Source organism: Protopterus annectens, chromosome 1.part0 (genome assembly GCF_019279795.1).
Source record: "Protopterus annectens isolate FY-2018-M chromosome 1.part0, PAN1.0, whole genome shotgun sequence".
NCBI classification, from domain to species: Eukaryota; Metazoa; Chordata; order Ceratodontiformes; family Protopteridae; genus Protopterus; species Protopterus annectens.
The window spans coordinates 1,682,911,568-1,682,934,179 of NC_056725.1; the positions used below are offsets into that span (position 1 = coordinate 1,682,911,568).

General features: G+C 38.8%; 1 protein-coding gene across 1 annotated transcript in view; it reads left to right on the plus strand.

The window, feature by feature from the left end:
• TNRC6B (trinucleotide repeat containing adaptor 6B) overlaps positions 1-22,612 on the plus strand; it is a 2,803,754-nt gene that overhangs the window by 1,673,078 nt on the left and 1,108,064 nt on the right. The window contains exon 12 of the mRNA XM_044074422.1: positions 10,869-10,976. Coding sequence (XP_043930357.1) covers positions 10,869-10,976 — 108 coding nt within the window. The remainder of the gene's footprint in view (positions 1-10,868; positions 10,977-22,612) is intronic.

A 22,612-nucleotide genomic window follows, 5' to 3' on the forward strand; every position in this document is an offset into this window, starting at 1 on the left:
ACCTCATTACCTCCACCATTACAAACAAATCGTTAATATACCTAAAATTATAAACAACATACTTATGAAAGAAATCATGTCTATACAAATATTCATTTTCAAGTAAGGGCATACTCAAATTAGCATACATGGGGGCAGGAGAAGTCTCCATAGCTGTGCCCTGAGTTTGGTGGTAAATCTCATTCTTAAAGTTAAACAAAAAAAGTTATTAATCAAGCAAAAATATAAAAGTTTTTTTAACATAACTAGCAAGGGAACTATCACCTAAAATGTGATGTAGTGCCTTTGTACTTTGTTCATGAACAGTTCTGGTATAAAGACTTCTAACATCTTAAGTCAACCAGTACATGCCTGTCTTCCATTCAAACTGAGATTTTTTTCTAAAAGATCCGTCGTACCTGTAAGATATGAGGGAAGTTTCATAATAAAAGGGAAAAGATACTCATGCAAAAATAACCCAATGTTATGTGAAAAATAGTTACAAGCCGAAACAATAAGATGGCAGAGTGGTTTCATTAGTTCTTTATGCATTGTAGGCAAACAGTAAAAATTGGCAATATCACAACCCTGGGTATCAACTTTTTTCTCTGCATCCTCTTTTGTGAAATCACCCAACCTATATCCTTTATTAATGTTTGGTACTATTCCAAGGTTTCATTGTATTGCTCAGTATTCACCTTCTCATATACATTTTTTAATCAAATGATCATAGCACATTTACATGTACTGCTTATAATGCATAATCACTATTTTATTCCCTTTGTCCACTGGTTTAATAACTAGCTTGTGAGTCTCGGATCCCTCAAGACTAACCACTTAGCTTTAGTTAAATTATACTGGGCATTCCTTTTGTCTTTCATAAATTCTTCAGAAGTACTATCCACAGCATAATTAAACATGACTGAGAACTGTTGTACACATTCATTGCTAAATAGAGGTATAAAACTGTCTTTTATATTTAATCATAGAAGTGTCTAGTAGACAGTATGCATTGGTCTGAACCATAGTAAACATTACATCATCTAGAAAACACAAATAAAAGCTTTTCTCCAAACTTACACTCATTTCAGAAAATTTTTGAATATTATTAAATGATGTCTCCTTATTAGAGAAGTGTGCCAAGTACAACTTCCTTACACGTTGATCAGCCTTAAGGGTGTACAAACGTAGTAAGACAGTCGGAATAAATTTAAGTTGCAAATTTAAGACAGACATTTGTTCATTGGTTAACACATAGCCGGATAAGTTTATAATCTTTGAATTTTATTACAGGGTACTATCCTTGAACAAGTACCTGTTAATCTTTGTGAAAATGTTTGCTTAAAGATAAATTATTGTACAAAGAAACGGTTTATATTTTAAAATACGGCACTTTAACTCCTGTGGGTTTGAACTCAATGTAATTAGAAGTATCTAATTTGAATTGTTTTGCTAATTGATTGATTAGTCATGTGGTTTTATATATTTCTGAATTTTGTTTATGCGTTTTACTCCTTGACATTTTGCTGAGGTGCTATGGTTGATTAAAGTTTCTACAGTGTTTCTGGGTCTTTTGCCTGTTTTATTTTACTGTAGCTGAAGAGTGCCTGAAGTGGTCCTAATAGGTCATGTTGTAGACTGTTCAGGAGGCGGTTGAGGATGTTAAGACCCATGGAGGTGGCGTTCTTGGCTTTAGCAAGTGCTGTCAGCACCTGACCCCTGCTGATAGCTAGGGGAAATATGTTGGAGGGGATGTCACATGGTAGAGCTTGGGGGGTGAATTTTGAGCTGAATTTATAAGCCAGTAGGTGTACTGTCACTCTAATTAGTGTAGATTGTACCATTCACCACCAGTTCAGCACATTGTTGTGTTACCTCTAAGGTTATGGACATAGCTGAAGAAGGCCTTCTGATTGTCCTTAGTCTACGTGGCTATCCTTACCTCATAGTTGGCCACGTTGGTCTTAGACCTCTTAGTTTTTTGTTTAGTTGTACAAGGGAGCACTTGTCTTTTAGGGAGTTAGTTTTCCTGATTTTGGCCATGAGTTTTCTTTTGTTATGTACCCTGTTTAGGTAAGGATTCTGCCAGTGGGGTTTGTTTTTATTTGTCTTGGGTTTATTTCTGGTAGGTACAACAGCCTCTATGCAGCCATTCACATGTTTGCATAGTGACTTTATGAATAATTCTGTGTAGGTAACTGGTCTCGGGGTTGGGGCAGCCTGAATTTTGACATACTCTCACTCAGTAGGATGTAGTTTGCCTTTGAATCATTCCTGTTACTGGTTTAGCTGGGTTTCTTGGGTTGACTGATTTTACTTCAAGTGAGACAGCTTTGTGATCTGACCTCACTAGTGAGAATGTGACAGTGGAGGGGGGGCTAATCTTCTCCCCTTGTTGGTGAGCACCAAATCCATTAAGTTAGATCCTCTGGTGGGTGTGTGTGCTATGTATTCAGGATGTTTTGTGCTAATAAAGTCCAGGACGCATTGTGCCTGTGAGTTTGAAGCAGTGTACATTTCCCACTTTGTAGAGGGGTAGTTAGTCACCCATGAATAGAGTTTGGTTGGATGGTGAGCGCCTCTAGTAGGTTTAGGTAAGAGTTGAGACTCTAGGGCATAGATGGTGACCTGTGTAGATAGACATGATATGGTAAGCGACCTTAGCTGTGGTGAAATGCACATGGATGAGGTCCATGATATCAGCCTGTTTAACCAACCTGGAGCTATGTTTGTTGCTAACACAGATCAAAATACCTCCACCTTTGGTCTTTGTCTGTGCTGCTGTTGGTCTGAATGTGTGGAATGTGGTAGCCTTGCACTACCAGAGTATTTTCACTGTCTTAAACCATATCTCAGTCACAGCACAGATGTCTACATTCTCCAGTGTGAGAAAGGCGTGAAGAGTGTGGAGTTATTTTGATTAGGCTCTGAGCATTGAGCAGTAACACCTTAAGCTGTACCACTTTAGTGGTAATTCTGTCTTTTTGGCATTGCCTAAAAAAGGAGCTAAGGGGGTGGATCAAATTTAATATCTTTAATAAAAACTCCTTCAAAAATTGAAACCCTGCTCTAATACCCCTGATGAAATACCCTCCTACTTCCTAAAAATAACATCCGAAACCATTGCCTTCCCAATCTGCATTCTAATAAATCATTCAGTCTCTGAAAGCTATGTTCCCCAGCTCTGGAAAAAGGCCTACATCATTCCACTACACAAAGGGGGGAATAATAATGACATTTCCAATTTCCATCCCATTGCTATCTTGTCCCCATTTCAAAACTCCTTGAAAAATGCATCCACCTACAACTTCTCCCTTATCTCACAAACCACAACCTCCTTACTCCTACCCAACATGGATTCCGTCCAAGCCATAGCACCACAACAGCCCTCCTCTCCTTCCTAGAAACTATAAACAAAGCCCGAGACTATGGTTATATTGTATCTACACTTCTCCTAGACCTTTCTAAGGCCTTTAATACCATCTCTCACACCCTTCTTCTTACTAAACTCTCTAAACTAAATCTATCATACTCTCTATTAATTGGTTAACCAAGTTACCTATCCAATAGGCAACAAGCAGTTAAATGGAAAAAAAAACTATCTCCCCTTTCCAAAACACACTCACAGGGGTCCCCAAGGCTCAATTCTTGGTCCCCTTCTTTTTAATGTTTTCAATAATGACTTCTACCAGGCCATCCCTAGCACCAGCTTCATCCAGTACTCATGACTCTACTATAATCTGTTCTGCAACCTCCACTACTGCACTAATAAAATTAACCCAGGATGTCTTCTCCTCCACAGAACAATGGATTCTAGAAAACTATCTAACACTAAATGCTACTAAAACAAAACTTATGCTATTTTCCCCCTCGAAATGTATTACCCTAGACAAAAGCTCTTTTTCCATTACCAGCAAAGATAACACTCCTCTTGAAACAGTCTCCACTGCTAAATTACTAGGAATACTCATTGATGACCAACTAAAATTTGACAGCCATATCCAGATGAACATCAAAAAAACTCACAAAAAACTCGGCATGCTTTATTGCCACTATCGCTTCATCTCTCCCTCCACCCGACTCACTCTTGCAATCACATACCTCATCCCCTCCCTCTTGTATGGTGCCTCCATCCTTACTAATCTGCAAGCCTCCCTCAAATCTAAACTCTCCTCCTGTTACTATAACATTTCAAAATTTGCAATCGGCCACAGGTCCAATACCCACCACTGTATCTCCTTGCACCAACTTAACTGGATCGAATTGCCCAACTATCTTATCTACATGTAAGTTATACAAGCACACAAACTTATTTTTAAACCTCATCTCTGCCCCTCCCTCTTCTCTACCTTCAAAGTGCATCTTCCAAATAGATGCTTTTGGTCCAGCTTCCAAAACCTAATAAAACTGCACAAACCCAGCTGACCTCCTGGTAAAAATCTTCTCTCCTGCTGCTTAGCTCACCATTGGAATTCTCTCCCACCCCATATATGCACCACCAATAATCTCTCTGTCTTCAAAACTCTTCTCCACTCACACCTAACCTCAAAATGGGAATGCTCCTGCTCCCATCCTACATAACATCCCTGTCTGTTTACAATTTCTCCTATCTGCCAGTAGCCTCCCTTAGCCATCTAACTCCTGAATACACCTCTTTAGCCTATTCCCTGAACAAATCAGCACTATTCTATAATCCTGCAGACTTCTGTAATAGGAGACTTCTCACACTCAATCCAGCATATGCCAAGTATTGTATGTATTGTAAATACTGTTGATTTTGATGCGGCTCAACTGTATAAATTTTGTAATTGGTATTTGCTACTCTGTAACTCTTTTACTTATTATTTGTTAGTCTCTAAATCTGTAACTCTCTTACTTATTTGTATTTTTTGGAGCTTTTCTCCCCAGGACTCCATTGAAAATGGACTCCTCATGGCCCAATGGACCATCCTGGTAAACAAATTGCAAATAAATAAATATCTGAAAGCTTAAGAGGGGCAGGTGCATCCCATCCTTGGCAAAGCAGTGTGGACGTTTGAACATGTTTTCCCATGCTGACAGATATTGGATCCGTCTGGAGTGACACCAGAAACTAAGCCAGTTATTAAAATCAGTCATTTTATGTGCATACTGTAGCAACATCCATGGTGAAGGTAGAGTGCTGCACTACAAGGCTCCTACCAATCTGTGACACATTTCGATAGATCCATTATATCTCTCTTCATATAGTCCAGTGAGGTGTCTGTCATTTGCACGCACATGGACTATGATAGATTTATATTAGTACCTGGGATGCAATAACTTGAGTGAATGTGTGATATTGTGGTTCCTGGATCCAGATGGGCAGTTTGACCATTGTCTCCTTGTCCAACCTAGTGAGCGAGGCATCTCTGTGTTGCAGAATAGAGTTCCCAGTGACCAGTGTTAAAGAAAATGTATGCTTGCCTTATGGGTCTGCACGTGGTGGGACCATTAGGTATCGGCTTATGTGAGATGTTTGCTGTTGCTTTTGATGTGTGTTTTAGTGGTTAATGAGAAGCAATGTTGACAATAGGTAGCTTTAGATGCCTTTGAGATTTGGGAAGGTTTCTTTTAAGTGCCTCAGCGTAAGACAATCTGTGTGCATCATGAACAGTGTGTGTGAGGGATGTAAGGTGGATATTCCTGACAGTCTCATTTGTATGCAAAAATTTTTACTTCCAAGGAAGTTGCGTATTTACATCTCTCTCGCACATTGTTATTTTCTTTAATGATTAACAGGTTGTCCGAGAACATGAACAATTACTACATTGCCTTAGGATGCCCAAATCTATAGAGTTAGATACAGAGACATTTGGAAATTGCATATCCAGGTTATATGGACCTCTAAAAGGCGTTTGCTGTTTAGGATTAAGGATTGAATTTTAACAGGCATCTCATGGGGTAATTTCTGGGGTTAAGGGAAGAATGTTATATGGTTGTGCATAAGCTAGCTGTTCTAAGCTTATTTCTGCACAATGCCATACTGCTTAAAAGTTTTCGGATTCAATTCTAACTTTTAAGTAAATTTTACTGTCAGTGTTTGCTATTATACAAGACACTGCTGACCACCGCAGCTCAGTGGAAAACTGCAAGCAGAGGGGGGAAAAAGCTTGGAAACTGCCTCCTTTACATTCTAGTCAATAAATAACCATCCCTTGAGCTTCCTCCAGTGCTTCCCAGCTCAGAGAGCCCAGGTAAACACTTTCTGCCACAGGATGTCCATCCCTAGAATCTGTTAATGTAAAACCAGGTCTCAAGTGCAGACTAAACAACAAACTACTAAACAACTAAGTCCATGGCTAATATGGCCTCCTGCAAAGAGGTTTTGAGGCACACAGTCTAGAAAAGCCAACAAATGGAGAAATTACTATTTTGCCACGGTTTACTATTAAAATGTCGAACGGCACTACGTCGACTGTACTATAGTCGAACACGGAAGTTCGAAAATAGTAATGTCAACGTCAAAAAAACTATCTAGGAATGGTTTTAACATGGGTCGAGGTAGGTGTTCAGTATTATTCAGAACTACAAACATCTCCCCTACCTCGACCCATGTTAAAACACAGTCCTAGATTGTTTTTTTGTCATCGACATTACTATTTTTGAACTTCCGTGTTCGACTATAGTACAGTCGATGTAGTGCCGTTCGACATTTCAATAGTAAACCTTTTGCCACAATATTAAATGTTTTAAAAATGCTCAAAAGCAGTAATGATAACAGTATAAAGCAAGTACAATTGTAATCAAGAAAATATTCTTATCTTATCTTGGATGGTTCTAGATGCACTTTAAACACTGGATAAGTGTTGCAGAGTTCTTTGTAAGTGAACCCATTGTTCTGTCTAAATAGACTTTCCTGTGGTGACTTAGTTCTTGGATTTACCTGATGCTGCTTTTATAAGTGTAATGTTCTCTATGCTCTTTTTTTTAAAGAGCTTCCATCCATCCAAAATACTATTCCCCCTCTGTAGCACCCCCCACACAATTCGTCATCATTCCTTTCCACTTTGATTTATAAGCTTCAGTTTGAGTTGTGTATATGAGCCTTAATAGTGTAGCTGTTAAGTGTTCCTTCAGATCAGGTATTCTGCTGGGAGAATCAACTTATCACAATTAACTCTTGCCATTCCCTTTTCCCAAATAAATTTAATTCAGCTCTTTATCATCATCCACAACTTCTAAAGCTGCTAAAAGTATGCTTGACCTCCGTGCAAGACTAAAGAAACTAAAACCTTTTTCAGGGCTTGTATCTTACTATCTACATTTGTAATTAGGGGCTTTAGTCTTCTAAATTTGAGTTTAGTCTCTTCCCACATATCCTTGGCTGCTGTAAGAGGATCTTTAATCCATATACCCAAGTATGTCATTGTAGCAGACCTTCTTTTGACAGGGACTTTAGGGTGGTGTAAACCTCTAACACATTACATCCGAGTGACGCCTCCAGGTGCATCTGCAGTTAACTTCTACTGACGTCTCAAGGCGTCAAATATTGCTTGTTCATATTTGCATCAATATTTCCAAAACCATGCTATGGACAAGGTTTTAAAAGATTTCATCTTAAAACTTACACAGTGGCAAACTCAACTGCAGTAATATTTGACCTCTATCTAGTGCAGATAAAGTTATATTAACTGTTGTTTTTATGATATTAATTTTTATAGATATAATTTTCACATTTTTCTAAATATCTCAACAACCAAGTAACACAGGCCAAACTCCTTAGCTTCATATAAAAGCTCTCAGCTAGATGAACAAAGATGCTGCTTGACAGTATGTGTGTAACCTGAGGGGTTGATGAGATATTGTAAGTTTGCAAAATATTACAAACATAATAGTTACTGTGTTTACTGTGACTTATAAAATTCAGTTTAAGATCAATAATCTAAAGAATACTACAGCAACAAAAATAGTTTGTGCTGAAGAGTTTGCCATTTATACTTCTTTCATAACCCCTATGGTTCCAGAGATATGAGCATTTGTTTGAAATGTGAGGACATAATCTGATTCTGTGAAAAGGCTTAGGCCCATTGGAAGTTACAGTGCAAACTTCCTGAGCTCCGTTGGAGTGAATGAGTTAAGAAGAAAGAAATGCTGAAGACTTGCTTGATATGTGCAGAAGTAGTGAAAACCTGCTGACTTGAGTTATCCTTGAAGATTCGGAATTACCGTTCAGTATGTAAGCCAACATCACTTTTGCAGTCTGGGAGCTAAACTTGCGGTAAAATTGATTTGTAGGTTAGAAACTGCACTGTACAAGTCAGTGGGTGGTACTGATGAGGAGGAGCTTGTTCCCACAGACTCCTCTATCCCTTGTCAGGCAGGATTTGTAATGTGTGTCATATTCTTTTTGTGGAATTTGTAAATCGTATAAGGGGTGAAACATACTAAGTGATACCAGAGACCACTGATTTTTCAGCCTTTGTGGTTGGGTAATCCTGTTTGAAGCCATCATTCTGCTCAATGAGCATTTTAGTGATCCTTTGCTGCCACCATATATACCATTGTATTTATAGTGTAACAACTAAATATTTACAGCTGTAATAAAGCCACAAAGACAGAACTTTGAAAATGGCATAGCTAAAGCAGCAATACAGAAAGCTAATTTTATGTAATCAAAGAATGTTTGACCATTTACATGTTTCATTGTTTCAGTACCACTTCAAGAAAAACTTCATACTGCAGCTTGTTTTCATACAAGATCCCCCTGTGAGATTTCTTTGACACTTTCAGACAGTAACAACATAACATTCAGTCACAAAGCGCATCTAAGATTCCTAAAATTGCTATTCTGTCTTTAAGGATTTCAGTGTAGCACAATACTGATTTTTCCACTCTGTTTTACACACTCCAGTATGTAGTATTTTAACTGTGGCATGTAGCAAAGTGCAAAAAAGTATTTTTTTTTTCTGGTGAAATATGTGGTGGTTTTTGCTTTTGGATTGCAGCCTCACTAAAGCAGCAAAAATCCAATGCAATATCCACAGTGAAATCAAATTGTAATGTAAAATGTCCGACTCAGGCAGGGAAGGCTTATGATGCAACTCATTCTTATGGAGGTAACAAAGGTCATATCTCATTTCCACAGATTGTCCATCTGCAAAACAAACCTAAGACAGATGGTCAGTTTTTCGCACTGATTTACCTGCGCCAGACTGTGTGGTATTTCACCAAGGGCATATTACAAAGGAAAGACACCTTTTGTCTTTTGAAAAAAAAAATTAATTAGTGTTATAGCATGATGACCACTCATCAAAGAAGTTAAATAGACTGTTCAGTACAAGTAGTGTGTGTAAGTTTGCAAACCTGCAGTATGTCAGTAGTACTTTCATTTGATTCAGAAGCAGAAGTACACTAAAAAGGTTTATTTTTCCAAATTAGTCAATTTTAACTATTTTACATTTACTCTTGCACATTCCACGGCTGGTATGCATTGTTTTAGCAGGCAGTGATTATCTGTCAGTTTTTCCAGCCTTCCTTGAAACATGATCTTTTAAGTTGACTTCTCTGCAAGTGCAGTAAAAAAAACATGGATTGTTTCTTATAGAATCCCTGACAGCCTTTGGCAGAACCAGATCTGTTGTAGACATAAGGAGATAGACTTGGCTAGGTTATATTAGTATTTGTTTTGAAGTGTATTTCAAACGTACCCACCAAAATAAAATGTAGTGGTAATGTTTGGAGAACATCCAGGAAAATTGTTAGATTGTTAAATGTATGTGCAGGGTATTGGATAAATTGAACCAGACAGCTGCAGGCAACCATATTACCAGAGGCTAGGCCATGCAAGGTGTTAGTAGTAACTCGCTTGTTAGTAGCGAAGCACAGATTGTGAACTGTACAAATGCCTGATTTGGCTGCTGCTGATATACTTCATTAAGTGTTCATGTTTTTCTGAAAAAGTATATTTATCTTTGGATGAGACTGAGATAAAAGGATTGCATGACCTTGGACAGTAAAGCATAATTTTTGAGAAGTGGGTCAAAACTTTTAATAGCATTTTTTTATGAAAAGAGAGTCAGGACTATTAAAGTGTACTGTTAAGTCATAAAAGGGATGATGCTTTGAAATAATTTATCTTAAAACTGATCTTTTAATTTGAGAGTTGAGGACCTGTTTAACATCAAGCCGCAGTAGTGTTGTTGCCTCACAGCAAAAGGTTCTCCGATTCGATTCTCTGCTGGAGCGCCTTCTGTGTGGAGTATGCATGTCCTCCCTGCAGTCGAGTGGCATTCAAAAGACATGTGTAGAATGGGCGTGCCTTCGTTGAAGGTTGAGCGTCGAGCTGGCACCTCGGCACCCGTAAAAAAAATCTACTGCCATTCATTAGCGGACCGGAGTTCCGCTATGGGGACCCCTAACCGGGAAAAGCCGAAAAAAGAAGAGGACATCTTCAACATCAGTCTGAAAAGTCACACTGGGATCACTGCTCCCAGCTGGTGTGAATGGTTTACTTGGGCAGTTAAGTATTTAACAGGATGTAGCCAGCTGCAGAAGTTAAGTCTGTTTTCTTAGAACTGCTGAACAGTTTTATGCAGATAGATTTGGGTAAAAGTTGTACATATGAAGAGAGAAGTGCATGAGAAGAGAATTTGGATGGTGGTAGAAGACTACACAGATGACATCTAGAGTGTGCTGATGCACTCTGACATTAATTGTTTGCTCCATTTTAGTCTTATGGTGTTTTTATTTAATAAAAGTCTCAGGAGTCTGGTTTATATTTGTAACTTTTAGTTATAAACTAAAAAAAAATGTAACAATCCTATGTAATAATGTCTGCATCATTACTTTAAAGCTATGTACTCCAGGAAACAAAAAAAACTTAATTTTGCCCCCCCAAAAAAAGTTAATTTTTTTCTTCACCTCCTTAGGCTTGCCAGCTTCTCCTGCAGCAGCAGCAGCAGCAGCAGCAGCAGCAGTTACTGCAGAACCAGAGGAAGTTCTCTCAGGTAGTCATGAGGCAACAACAAGAACAGCAGGTAAGAAATCAGGAGTGAACATCATATGGATGCATTAGCATATATTTGGAGTGTAATTTTTTTTTGTTTTCAAGGCTATAGCCTCCCTTCTTTTTTTTAAAACACGAATTAATTCATCACTTAAGATATAAAACATAAGTAATCATGCATTAATAGAAAAAAAACCCCATGTTAACATTTTTTCCATTTACATACATTATTCGGCTTTGCATTAGTATAGTACCTCGCAGGATACCCAGTAGCAAGTTCCGGCTAAACCTTGCCCACTATCCAACAATCAGTGACGTCTTAGTAAACTTAAGTAATATTCATACCGATGGCGGCATGAATATTGATCATCTATTCATAGTTTACCCTTTTCCTCAATGTAGTGCGATCTTGTTGGTATGTTTAATTTGTGGGGAGTGCTTGGGGCCTTGCCCCCTGCAAAAACGAAGAAGAAAAAAATACTTCCAGTTAGTGCTGTTTCTTTAGCTTTCCTTACTTGAACACATCATTGTTTGTTCGTAGCAGAGTCTCCAGTGACAACTTCCAAGTTTCATTACAAAGAATTGATTAATAAATTTTAAAAGGATGCATCGATTCCATTTACTGTATGCATGATCAGCAATTAATGTAGGCATCATGTCACACTTAAATCTGCATGGCTGTCAGACATGCATGTTTTCCATATGTCGACATACCCTTTTTACCTGTCAGTACCTGCAAGGTACTACAGTAATACAAAATCACACATGATTTCCGTATATGCCATTGTCAGAGTAGTCTTTTCATAAGGGATATCATGCCAAGGATAGCCCAACATCCAGCCAGTCTACCAAAGCCTTTAGATTTTATAGATGTGGTATGCCACACGTATGCTCCCTGCATAAGGCTTAGGACATAAAGGTGACATACTCACACAACCACTCAGAGCTACTTTGCCACCAGTCTAAATGCCATTGTTAAACGTCGGTCTCAACACATTTCTGCCATGCTGGTTACCACTCCTTCTTCAGATAAGTGCCCCATTGGGGTTTCTTCTCTACCTTTTTTCCTTATTATATTGTACTTGTGTTCATGTCATCCGAGAATGGAAAATGTCACTGTGGAGGCAGCTTCCCCTTAAATACTATCACAACCAGTGTCTGTTATACTTAAGCACTTCCCATGATCATTTGCAGTGCTCCATCTTTCAAGCATTTGTCCCTAAGGCCCTTTGCAGTCACTTATCTTCCATAACTGAACACCTTGAGAACCAATGACTTAAGCTGTTGGACCAGGGAGCTGTTGTGGAATTCTCCCATCCCGAGGTCTGCCATCTGCCAAGTCATCGTCCAAAAAAGCTAGGCCTGATCTGGTGTTTGTCCAGCCTCCCTTGGACATAACTTTCTCTCTAGAAGCTAGTGAAGGCCCTGAAGGCTGTCCAGTGCTTGCTTTGGATTCTCTGCCATGACCCTGTCAGAGGCTGGTATGGATCCAACTTATCACATTTTTCTTGGAGGCTTTTCTGGCGACTGTTCTGGATGTTGAGGGGGAACCTCGGCTGATTGTTTCAGAGGGAGGTTGTTCAGATTTTGGTAGGGTAAAATATTCCAACTGCTATTATTGAATGTCATCAAGGGTCTGAACCACTGAGAGTTTTTTGGGCAGAAGTCCCGCTCAAGAAAAAAAAAAATTACCCCTGTTAAAGATCCCCAACATGAATGGCAGGATTGTGCTTGGGGGGGGGGGTCTATTCTGTGCTTTAATGGTCTTGAAGCTTCAAGGGATGTCTGTTCCTGCTCCTCCCTAAGTCTTCCACCCCTGTGAAGAGGCCTAGATAATTGGATTCCTCACATGAGAATTTGGAGACTTGGGAGGAGTCCCTAGCTTACTCCCCTCAAATTCCTTCCCCCGTAGACTAAGGTTTGAGGAATAGTATTCTCTTAGCCTGGATTCCCCCTTGGAAGAATTATCCTTTTAGGATACTGTTGCTAATATGATGGAGTACTTCATATGGGATTGCTTCTAGGTCTCTGACGTTCAAAAAAGATATGAGCTTTTGCAAATGGATTCTCCTAAACCATCCTGTTTTGGCAGCCCTTTTGGACACCTTTTCTGCTGCCTCTGTGGCTTCTGATTCTCAGCCCCCACCTCCTAAAAAAACTGACAGGTTCTATAAGGTGCCTGGGGATTGCATTTTTTTTGTATAAGAGCCCTTCTGCTGATACTTCAGTGGTTTTGTTGTCATCTGAGAGACCTAAGCTGTTGCCATCTGCTAAAGCTCCTTCCATCAGATAAGAGTAGTCAGACTATGGAGAGGTTGGATAAGAAGTTTATACTGCTGCCACCTTGTCTTTTAGGGCTATTAATTGCTAAACCCACATGACTGGGTATGTTTTATACATTCTTTCTCAGGTTGCTTTGGTGGTCTCTGACATTCCTGATTCTTAAGGGAAGGCTTCAGCTCTTTTCCCTCCTTGCATCCACTTCCTAGGTTACCCATCACTCCATAAAATGCAGCTGTGATGATGCTGCTTTTGGTTCTGTGATGGGGAGTTATTCTTGATTGTCTGCAGGCTGTACCTGATGAAATTCAAGCCAAGCTTTTGGATGTCCCTCTGGATAATAAAAAAATCTTTTTGGGACAGTTGCTGTTGACCTGTTTATAGTCCCTTCAGGATAAGGGTAACACCTTGAAACATAGTTTTGTCTCTCCTATCCCAAAGTTCCAGAGGAATTGCCCTTCTTCTAAGTCCACCTTTGTTTGCCGACAGACTCGCCCACCCCCCAAAGATAAGAAGAGATCTAGGCATATTCTTCCTGCCAAATCCACTCAAACTTTTCCTTCTCAGAAGCCTTCCTTTTAGGACAAGCCTGTCTCCATTTGACAGTTGGCTTTTTTGGGTATGTCTCCCTGTTTTCTGTGCTTTTCTCTGACCCTTCTACAGTGGTTTTGGATAACCTCTGATTCCTTGGTGCTGTCTGCCATTCATCAGTGCTATTTATTGGTTTGTAAACACCCCCCCCCCTTCTCGGGCATTCTTCAGTCTCTTCAAGAGCAGCTTCATCATTTTCCAGAGGTTTTGTAGTCCCTTTGTATCACCGCACCCTTCAGCCATTTCAACCCTCCCAGTTGGGATTGGGGTTTTACTCCTAAAATGTTTTTGGTTCTTCGAAAGGATGGTATCTGAAGACCCATTCCAGATCTTTGTTTACTCAGTACCTTTCTCAAGGTCCCTTCTTTCTGAATGCTGTCTCTTCCAACCTTGTTTCCTCTTCCATTTCCGCAGGCCTTCTTGGTTTCCCCTGACCTCAAGGATGCCTACCTTCATATCCCCATTCACCCTCTGTTCAGGAATTTCTCTGTCATTTTCAGTTCTCTGCTTTGCCCTTTGACCTCCCTACTGTCCCAAGGGTATTCAAAAAATGCATTGTTCCTGTAATTGCATTTTGCAGACTTCAAGGAACACACATTTCCCCTATCTGGATGACCTACTCATTCAGGCTCCCTCTCCTAGAAGTCTGTTGCAAGATTTCCACGTTACCACTTGTCTTTTGCAAAGTCTGGGGCTAACTGTAAATCTCCAGAAATCTTGTACAACACCCTCCTAGGATCATATTTTCCTAGGGTGCTGGCTTCAGACTCTTCTGATGTTGGCTTCCCTTACTGCTCCAAAGGATTTTTCTGCCTACTTTTTTCGCAATCTCTCCTTCCTCTGTCTTCTGTTACGACCAGGGAGTTTCTGTGGATTCTGGAGTTTATGGCCTGTATTATTCCCATGCTTCCTCTTGCCAGGCTCCATATGAGGAAGCTACATTGGTACCTCAAATCAGTGTAGCTTCAGCATTGCCACCCTCTGGAGTCCCTTGTTCCTCCTCTTCATTGTGCCATACTTGAGCTTCAGTGGTGGATTCAACAACACTCTATCAAGCCAGGACTTCCCTTCCAGACTCCAGTTCCATCTTAGGTACTGTACATGGATGCCTCAGACTTGTGGAGGGGGCTTCCTGTGGCCCTCTAAAGGTCCAGGGTCCGTGGCCTACTCATCAGAGGTCAGATCATATCAACATAAGAGATGAGGCCTCTGCTTCTGGCTGTGCATGCTTTTCATCCCCATTCCCCTCAAAGTCTTTGTGGACAATCTTCTTTGCAAGTTAGCCTTTCAAGCATGGGATCTTGCTGTCCAGTATCAAATGACTCTATAGGCAGTTTGCATTCCTTCAGAGCACAGATTAGTGGCAGACTCATTGAGCAGGTCCAGCACACAAGCTCATGAATGGATGCTTCACAGAGATGTTTCTGGATGTAGTCCATTGGTGAGGTATTCCTCAGGTAGACCCTTTTGCTTTTCCTCTGAACAGACAACTTCATAGATTCATAGACTGTTACTAGGCTAAGAACTCTGGGGGGGGGGTGCTTTCTAAGCCTAGCCAAGTTTTCCCAAAAGAATAATGATGTCCTGTATCCAAACATTACTTTGAGGGCCAGGCATTTATAAGCTACCTGTATCCATAAGGGACATGGGTTTCAGGCCTGTTGTAAATTTCCTATTCCCCTTCCACTGGTGTAAGTTGTGATTCAACTGGGTAATAGACTAACTCAGCTTCACATGAATGGGAAGCCTGTTCCATAAGAGCGGTAGTCTCTGAGACACACATGTCTCTCTCTGCATGTTCTGTTTAAGTTACAGACAAAATTCAGGTCCCTAGGCCTTATATTATTGGTACTCTTTGACTTAAGAATATGTAGAAGATTCATAAGTGTGGGTTTTGCAGATGCCATGTAAGCCAGGCATAGATCACCCCTCACCAATCTGTAGGAGACTGATTAGAGGGAAAAGGCTTTAAGGTGCTCTGCATAGTATTCTTTTTATAAGGAACCTTTGAGGTTCTAGTCGCTGCATATGCCTGGTCAGGTACATAGCAAAGGGAGTTTGTCGTCTATGATTGGTCTAATAAGGGTGGATTACAGTGGATGCCATGCCCTTGCTTATAAGTTGTGCAACATAAAAGGATTTTCTCACCACTGAGTCCACGTGTGTTCCAGAGTACCAAGTCATCTGGCTTGGAAAGTGGACACCCTATCTTTTCCTTGGGTGGGAATGTTTCTGCATGCCTTTCCCAACTACTTCTTGTAGCCTTGAGTTAGGCACAAATTCAGGCAGGACTCTCTCAGATTCATGCTGGTAACTCCCTTTTGGCCCAAGCAACATTGGTTCCCCCTTCTTTATCACCTGGCTAGGGTTGGGGTAGTCACCATAAGTTACCTCACTGATTGGATGATCTTACACAAGGTAAGGAATCTCTTATCCATCCTTAACTGGCAGCTTTTTAAATGGCACTGTGGGCGATAGGGTTTTGATTCCTTTTAGGCACCTCTTTTCTGAGGGTGTGCTCTGGGTGCTGCTGGAAGCTAAGAAGCACAGTACCAGAAAGTCATACATGTCCATATGGAATAGATTTTCTGACTGTCTCACCATCAGGATCCCAAATGGAGAGAGAAATCAGCAAACAAAGGAGAGTAGTATTGCTAAAATTGAATTCATCCTCAAGTCTTGGTGAGTACCTGCACGAGGTGGACCCTGTTTTTCACAAAATCCCACCATGACGCCACTGATATATAGACTATATTTTGTATAACATATGTCATGGACAGGGACAGAAGTAGGACAAAAATTTAAAAAGATAGCTGGGTGCACAAGACCCAGGATGAGAGAGACCAGTCCTGGTAGGCATACTGGTGCCAGGACTGGAAAAAATGACAGTGTAGAATCCTCAAAATATGGAAATATTCCTACAATGGGACCAAGCCAGGCCTAGGGGGAGAATGGCCCTCCTGTTGTAGAAGGAAATAGAAGGTCATAAAAACCAATAAAACTGATAGGCCAAAGAAGAGCCATAAAGATGGACTATTGAGGATAAGAATTTTGTTAAAATTATGCAAAAAGCCCAGAATTTCCAGACACAAGATGTACAAAAAGATTGAGCAAAATTAGGGGAATGGAAAATACTTCCACAAGAAAAACTGTTAGAAGCCTCAAATAAAAATGTGTATTCATTAATACAACAGATTTATGAAAAACATTATATAGACCAATAAACTTTGATCTGTTTGGAAAAAGAAGTATCTGAAGAAGTGCAAAAATATTCTGATGAAAGGAGATGCTGCCACCCCAGCTATCTGGAATTTTGAAAATAATTGTCATTTGTGAATATCAACATGATTTATATAAGATGCTTGTGTTAGAACTATATTAGAATTGTGTCATGAGTATATCAAACTAGGCTTGTACAGATGTGTGTTGAAAAGATGTTTTGTAAAGTACTGAGCTTAAAGCTGTATCCGCAGTGTGCCCTGCTGGAAGAGAACAGAAAAATATAACAATATTGTAACTGTTTAAATGTATATATTTTAATAGTGGAAACTGTTTAATTACTTCATGGCAGCTACAGATAGTATCTGTGCTGAGAAACTTTCTGTATTGTCTTCTGAGTGAACTAATGACTACAATTGTTTTATGACTTCTAGCATCAGCCGAAGAGCTGAAGTTTGTATTTTCACAGGGAAATGCTAAATACTGCTAGCTTCCAGCAGTGAGGGTTTCACTTGAGAGCTAAAAGTCAGATGACAAGAAATTGTCGTTCTGCAAGTTTTCCCCACAGTAATATTTGAGATATTACTTTGAGAGATCTCTTAGAGAGAGTTAACATTCTATAGTCTGTCTTGGACCTGACTACAAAAGGTAGAAGAGCCATTCACCACATCTGCCTTCCCTTAAGTTAACTAGGATGTAGTAACTCTCCAATTCAGTCAGGAATATAACAAAGCTTAGATTAGATATTTTTCATTATTTATTTGAGACTGTGTTGCAATGTTTTAAATATTTCCTGTGATTTTGAACTCTGATATCACTGTGAATATACAGTGAGTGTTTTCTTATTCTAAATGAAAAAAAGTACCAAACAGGTTCACAAATCAACCACAGGATCCAGGACACAACCCAGTCAAGAATAGAATGTGAAAAATAATAAATTTACTTAAACTGAAGTCGCCAAATAAAGCAATATTGTCACAATAAAAACAATGTAAACAAAGCACTTTAGTCTCTGACGATTCAGAGACTTTATCAAGATAAAATGAACACCAAAAGAACGCCTTTTAAAGTAACACACACCCTAGCTTGACCAACAAATAATGGTATTCAACCAGTCAAGCACATTGCACAAGACCCTAATAAAAAATCCAATTAAAATGCAGAAAAATACTATCTAAATGTACATAAATTACATAAAATAGATAAAGGCAGACAAACTACAAATGTAAAAATGCCACACTCCGTCATTCGTAGTATATAAATACATAGGACCATCTAAATAAAATTTTGTAACAAATATATTATTGAAAAAAACTGTTATGTACAAAAAAGTGTGTATTGTGCCTAAAACTTTTTTGAACACATTTATCTACCATTCCACATCAAATACTTCATCCAACATCATTACTCAAAAATATTTCAATATATATATATATATATATATATATATATATATATATATATATATATATATATATATATATAATATACCTTTATTCTGTGTGTAGGACTTCTTCAGAGAAACAATGCATACAAATGAAAAAACAGTAAATGTGTCTGTTTAAATAGTTAGAAGCATGCGGAACAATACAGTGGAATTGTTTAGAACCAATCAGTAATTACTAACAATCTGTAACAGCCTATAGATTAAAAAAATAATAAACCAAAATAATTAATGTGTACTAGTAAGCTGAGCAAGACAGGGTTGGTAAAACAAATGTCCAATCAAATAGTAAAAACATAGCAAACAGCCTATAGAAAAGAGTTAAACCTAAAAACCAATAGAAACAAAGAGCTGGACATAATATGAAGCTGAGAAAGTGAAGGAAAGGTCTGAACGAACATTAATGACAATAAAAAGAAGTACAAGAATGAAAATATCCAAACAAAAATAAATGTACTACTATATAGAAGGCTTAAAGCTAAAAACAGAAATAGACAGTAACCTAGCAAATCCAGCGTAAAGCACATCTAATGTTAATACTGTCATTGTCAGGAGGCAGGATTTAACAACTAATGATAGCACCATCAAGCTAGAGGAACACACCGAGGACTCAGAACAGATTTGGCCGAAGGAGGAGAGAGAGAGAATCAGAGGACGCAGTCAAATTCCCATGTGGACACCCATGAGAACCAGGAGCCATCGCAGGATTTAACAACTAATGACAGCACCATCAAACTAGAGTTTCTCTCGTGCCCAGTTTTTAATCTAACTGATAATAACTGCATGTGTGCTTCTGAGAAAGTTCTTAGCAAAGGTTTCACGTTCATCCCAGGGCAGAGAAGCCAGCATTACGGATGCGTTACTTGAACTCAGACTTTTCACAGGAAAACTCAACCTGAAGATCTGGCATCACAACCATAGCGATAAAGAAAGTGAACAATCAGATTCAGACTCAGATTACAGTCATAATCACCACCCCACTGTGAAAAACAGGTCTGTTCAACCCTACTTTAAATTAAGCAGTTCACACCTTCATGAAAGTATGTGAACATGACATCAGACAGGTTCTGAACCAGCACAATGATTTCAAATGGTTCAATTTAACCACCAATGAAATGAGTGCTTTACAGGCTCTTAAACATGATCATACACTAAGAATAATGAAAGCCGATAAGGGCACTGGAACAGTGCTCATGTCACAAGATGAATACATTCATAAAACTGAAGCCGAACTTACTGATGAGTCCTTCTTTATAGCCACGAACACTGATAAAGTACACAGACAATTCAATTATTTTGAAAAAACTCGAACTATCAGAATACATCTCTTTAGATGAATATCTTTACATGCTTGTCCCTAACCCTAGCTTAGGGAAAATGTTCGGCATCCCTAAAATGCACAAAAACGAAGTAAACCCCCCTTTCAGACTTGTCATTTCCAACCAACGTACTAAGACTGAGAAGATATCAGAATACCTCGATGCCATCCTTAACCCTGTAGTACAGGTGACTACATTTTATCTCAAGGATTCTTGGGATTTCTGAAACCATCTTTACAAAGCAAACATTAATCCCAACAAATGCCTGCTAGTTACCCTCGATGTTGTGATGCTATACACCAACATCCCACATCAAGAAGGAATGGAAGCTGTTAGACTCTCTCTCTCCAAGTACGCTGGCTTCTCCACAGCCAAAGTTAACACAATTTCTGAACTTGTTAAAGTGATTCTTAATAATAATTTCTTCCACTTCAACCAAAAGATCTACAAACAGGTACGAGGAGTTGCAATGGGGTCAAAAATGGCCCCCTCATTTGCTAATCTCGTATTGAGTACATGGGAATATGAGACTCTGATACATCTTCCTGGCTTTATGTCGGTACGCCTTTACAGGCGTTACATAGATGACATTTTTTTTGTGTGGGAGGGATCACAAAATTATTTGTCTTCTTTCATAACTGAGCTTATGAATAGCATCAGTTACTTGGATTTCACTATCTCTGACAAAGGCACTTCCATTAACTTCCTGGACACTGTCATTAGCATCTATCCCTCCACTAACGCATTAGAATCATCCATCCACCGTAAAAAGACTTACAGAAACAACTTTCTTGAATACAGCAGCCAGCATCCACCTTTTGTTAAAAGGGATGTGATTTGTGGACAATTCATTAGGCTCTCGCGCATCATCAGTGATAATGAGTTTAATGTAGAGGCTATTTTTCTCAAACCCATGTTTCTAGCCAGAAACTACCCTACAAACCTCATTGATACTGAGTTAGAAAGAGTCTAGCATGAAAGGGAGTTTATGCACAAGCCCATTCTATGTTTTGGCTACACAGAAAGTGGAAATCGTTATGTTAACTCTGATAGGCTATGCAGTTTCCCCCTGCCTATCAGCATAGACATGCATGCTATTGGACATATTATTACCAGGAATTGGAATATTTTTTCCAGTCAAGATACTCTGAAACAAGTACTTGGGGACCGCACAACCTTCTTTTGCTTACAAAAAATCCTTTTCTCTAAGATGCAGCTTTGAGAACAGGGATTGTCCATACCAGATGGTTAACCCTTCTACTCAACAAGAACCTCCAGGAATGTTTAGCTGTGGTCATTGTGTTTTGTGTCAGCATATTTTGTGTGGCAGCTCTTACACTTTTCCACTTTGTGGACACAAGGGGATTTTTAGACAGTTCTATTACTGCCACACTGACTGGATAGTGTATGCAGCTGTCTGCAAACATTGTCAATCCTTCTACATAGGAAAGACTTTTAGAAAGCTTTCAGATAGAATGAAGGAACACCTGGCAGTGATCAGAAAAAAAGACGACTCTAATGCCTTAGGCTATCATAGCACAAGATGTTCAAACTTAACAGGTTTTTCCTTTTTTGTATTAGAGAAACTTTCACCCTTTTTTGGTGATTGCAACAATCTCTTAGAAATTAAGGAATTATTATGGCAGCTTCAGTTAGGTGCCGATTCGGCACCGGGACTCAATGACAGTATTAACATTAGATGTGCTTTACGCTGGATTTGCTAGGTTATTGTCTGACTGTTTATTTCTGTTTTTAGTTTTAAGCCTTCTATATATTAGTACACTTATTTTTGTTTGGATATATTCATTCTTGTACTTCTTTTTATTGTCATTAACGTTCTATCAGACCTTTCCTTCACTTTCTCAGCTTCATATTAAGTCCAGCTCTCTGTTTCTATTGGTTTTTAGGTTTAACTCTTTTCTATAGGCTGTTTGCTATGTTTTTACTATTTGATTGGACATTTGTTTTACCAACCCTGTCTTGCTCAGCTTACTAGTACACATTAATTATTTTGGTTTATTATTTTTTAAATCTATAGGCTGTTACAGGTTGTTAGTAATTACTGATTGGTTCTAAACAATTCCACTGTATTGTTCCGCATGCTTCTAACTATTTAAACAGACACATTTACTGTTTTTCATTTGTATGCATTGTTTCTCTGAAGAAGTCCTATACACCGAATAAAGGATGAAAGCGCTAAGGAAACTGCTTTGCCTGCGAGTTTATTTGCATACTCTCCTAGTTTAGTTTTGAAGTTTTTTAGTCATCTCTCTCTCTCTCTCTATCTCTCTCTATGTATATATATATATATATATATATATATATATATATATATATATATATATATATATATATATATATATATATATATATATATATATACACACACACACACACACACACCTATATAGCTTCCCGGTCCCCGTTTGCAGGGACATGCAGCAGATTAAAAACATTCATGATCAGAACTGGAACATTATTAAATCTAACAGAGATCTGCATCATGCCCTAGGTAATGAGCCTCTTTTTTTCATACAAGAGGACGTAAACACTTAAATTATCTTTTGAACGAAATGAAAAATACATTTACAGGGACTCTGAAGCACAGGAATCACAGAATCAATTGAGTGACACTAAAGGCATGTTTGTGTAATAACTGTGTTATTTGCCCTTTTATTTTCACAGGGTTGCATTACTACTTTCAACACTGACATTAAGGTAAAATTCAATAATCATTTTAACTGCCGTTCAACTTTAGTAGTTTGAAGTATATATATAGTATATGTATGCATGTATATATATATATATATATAT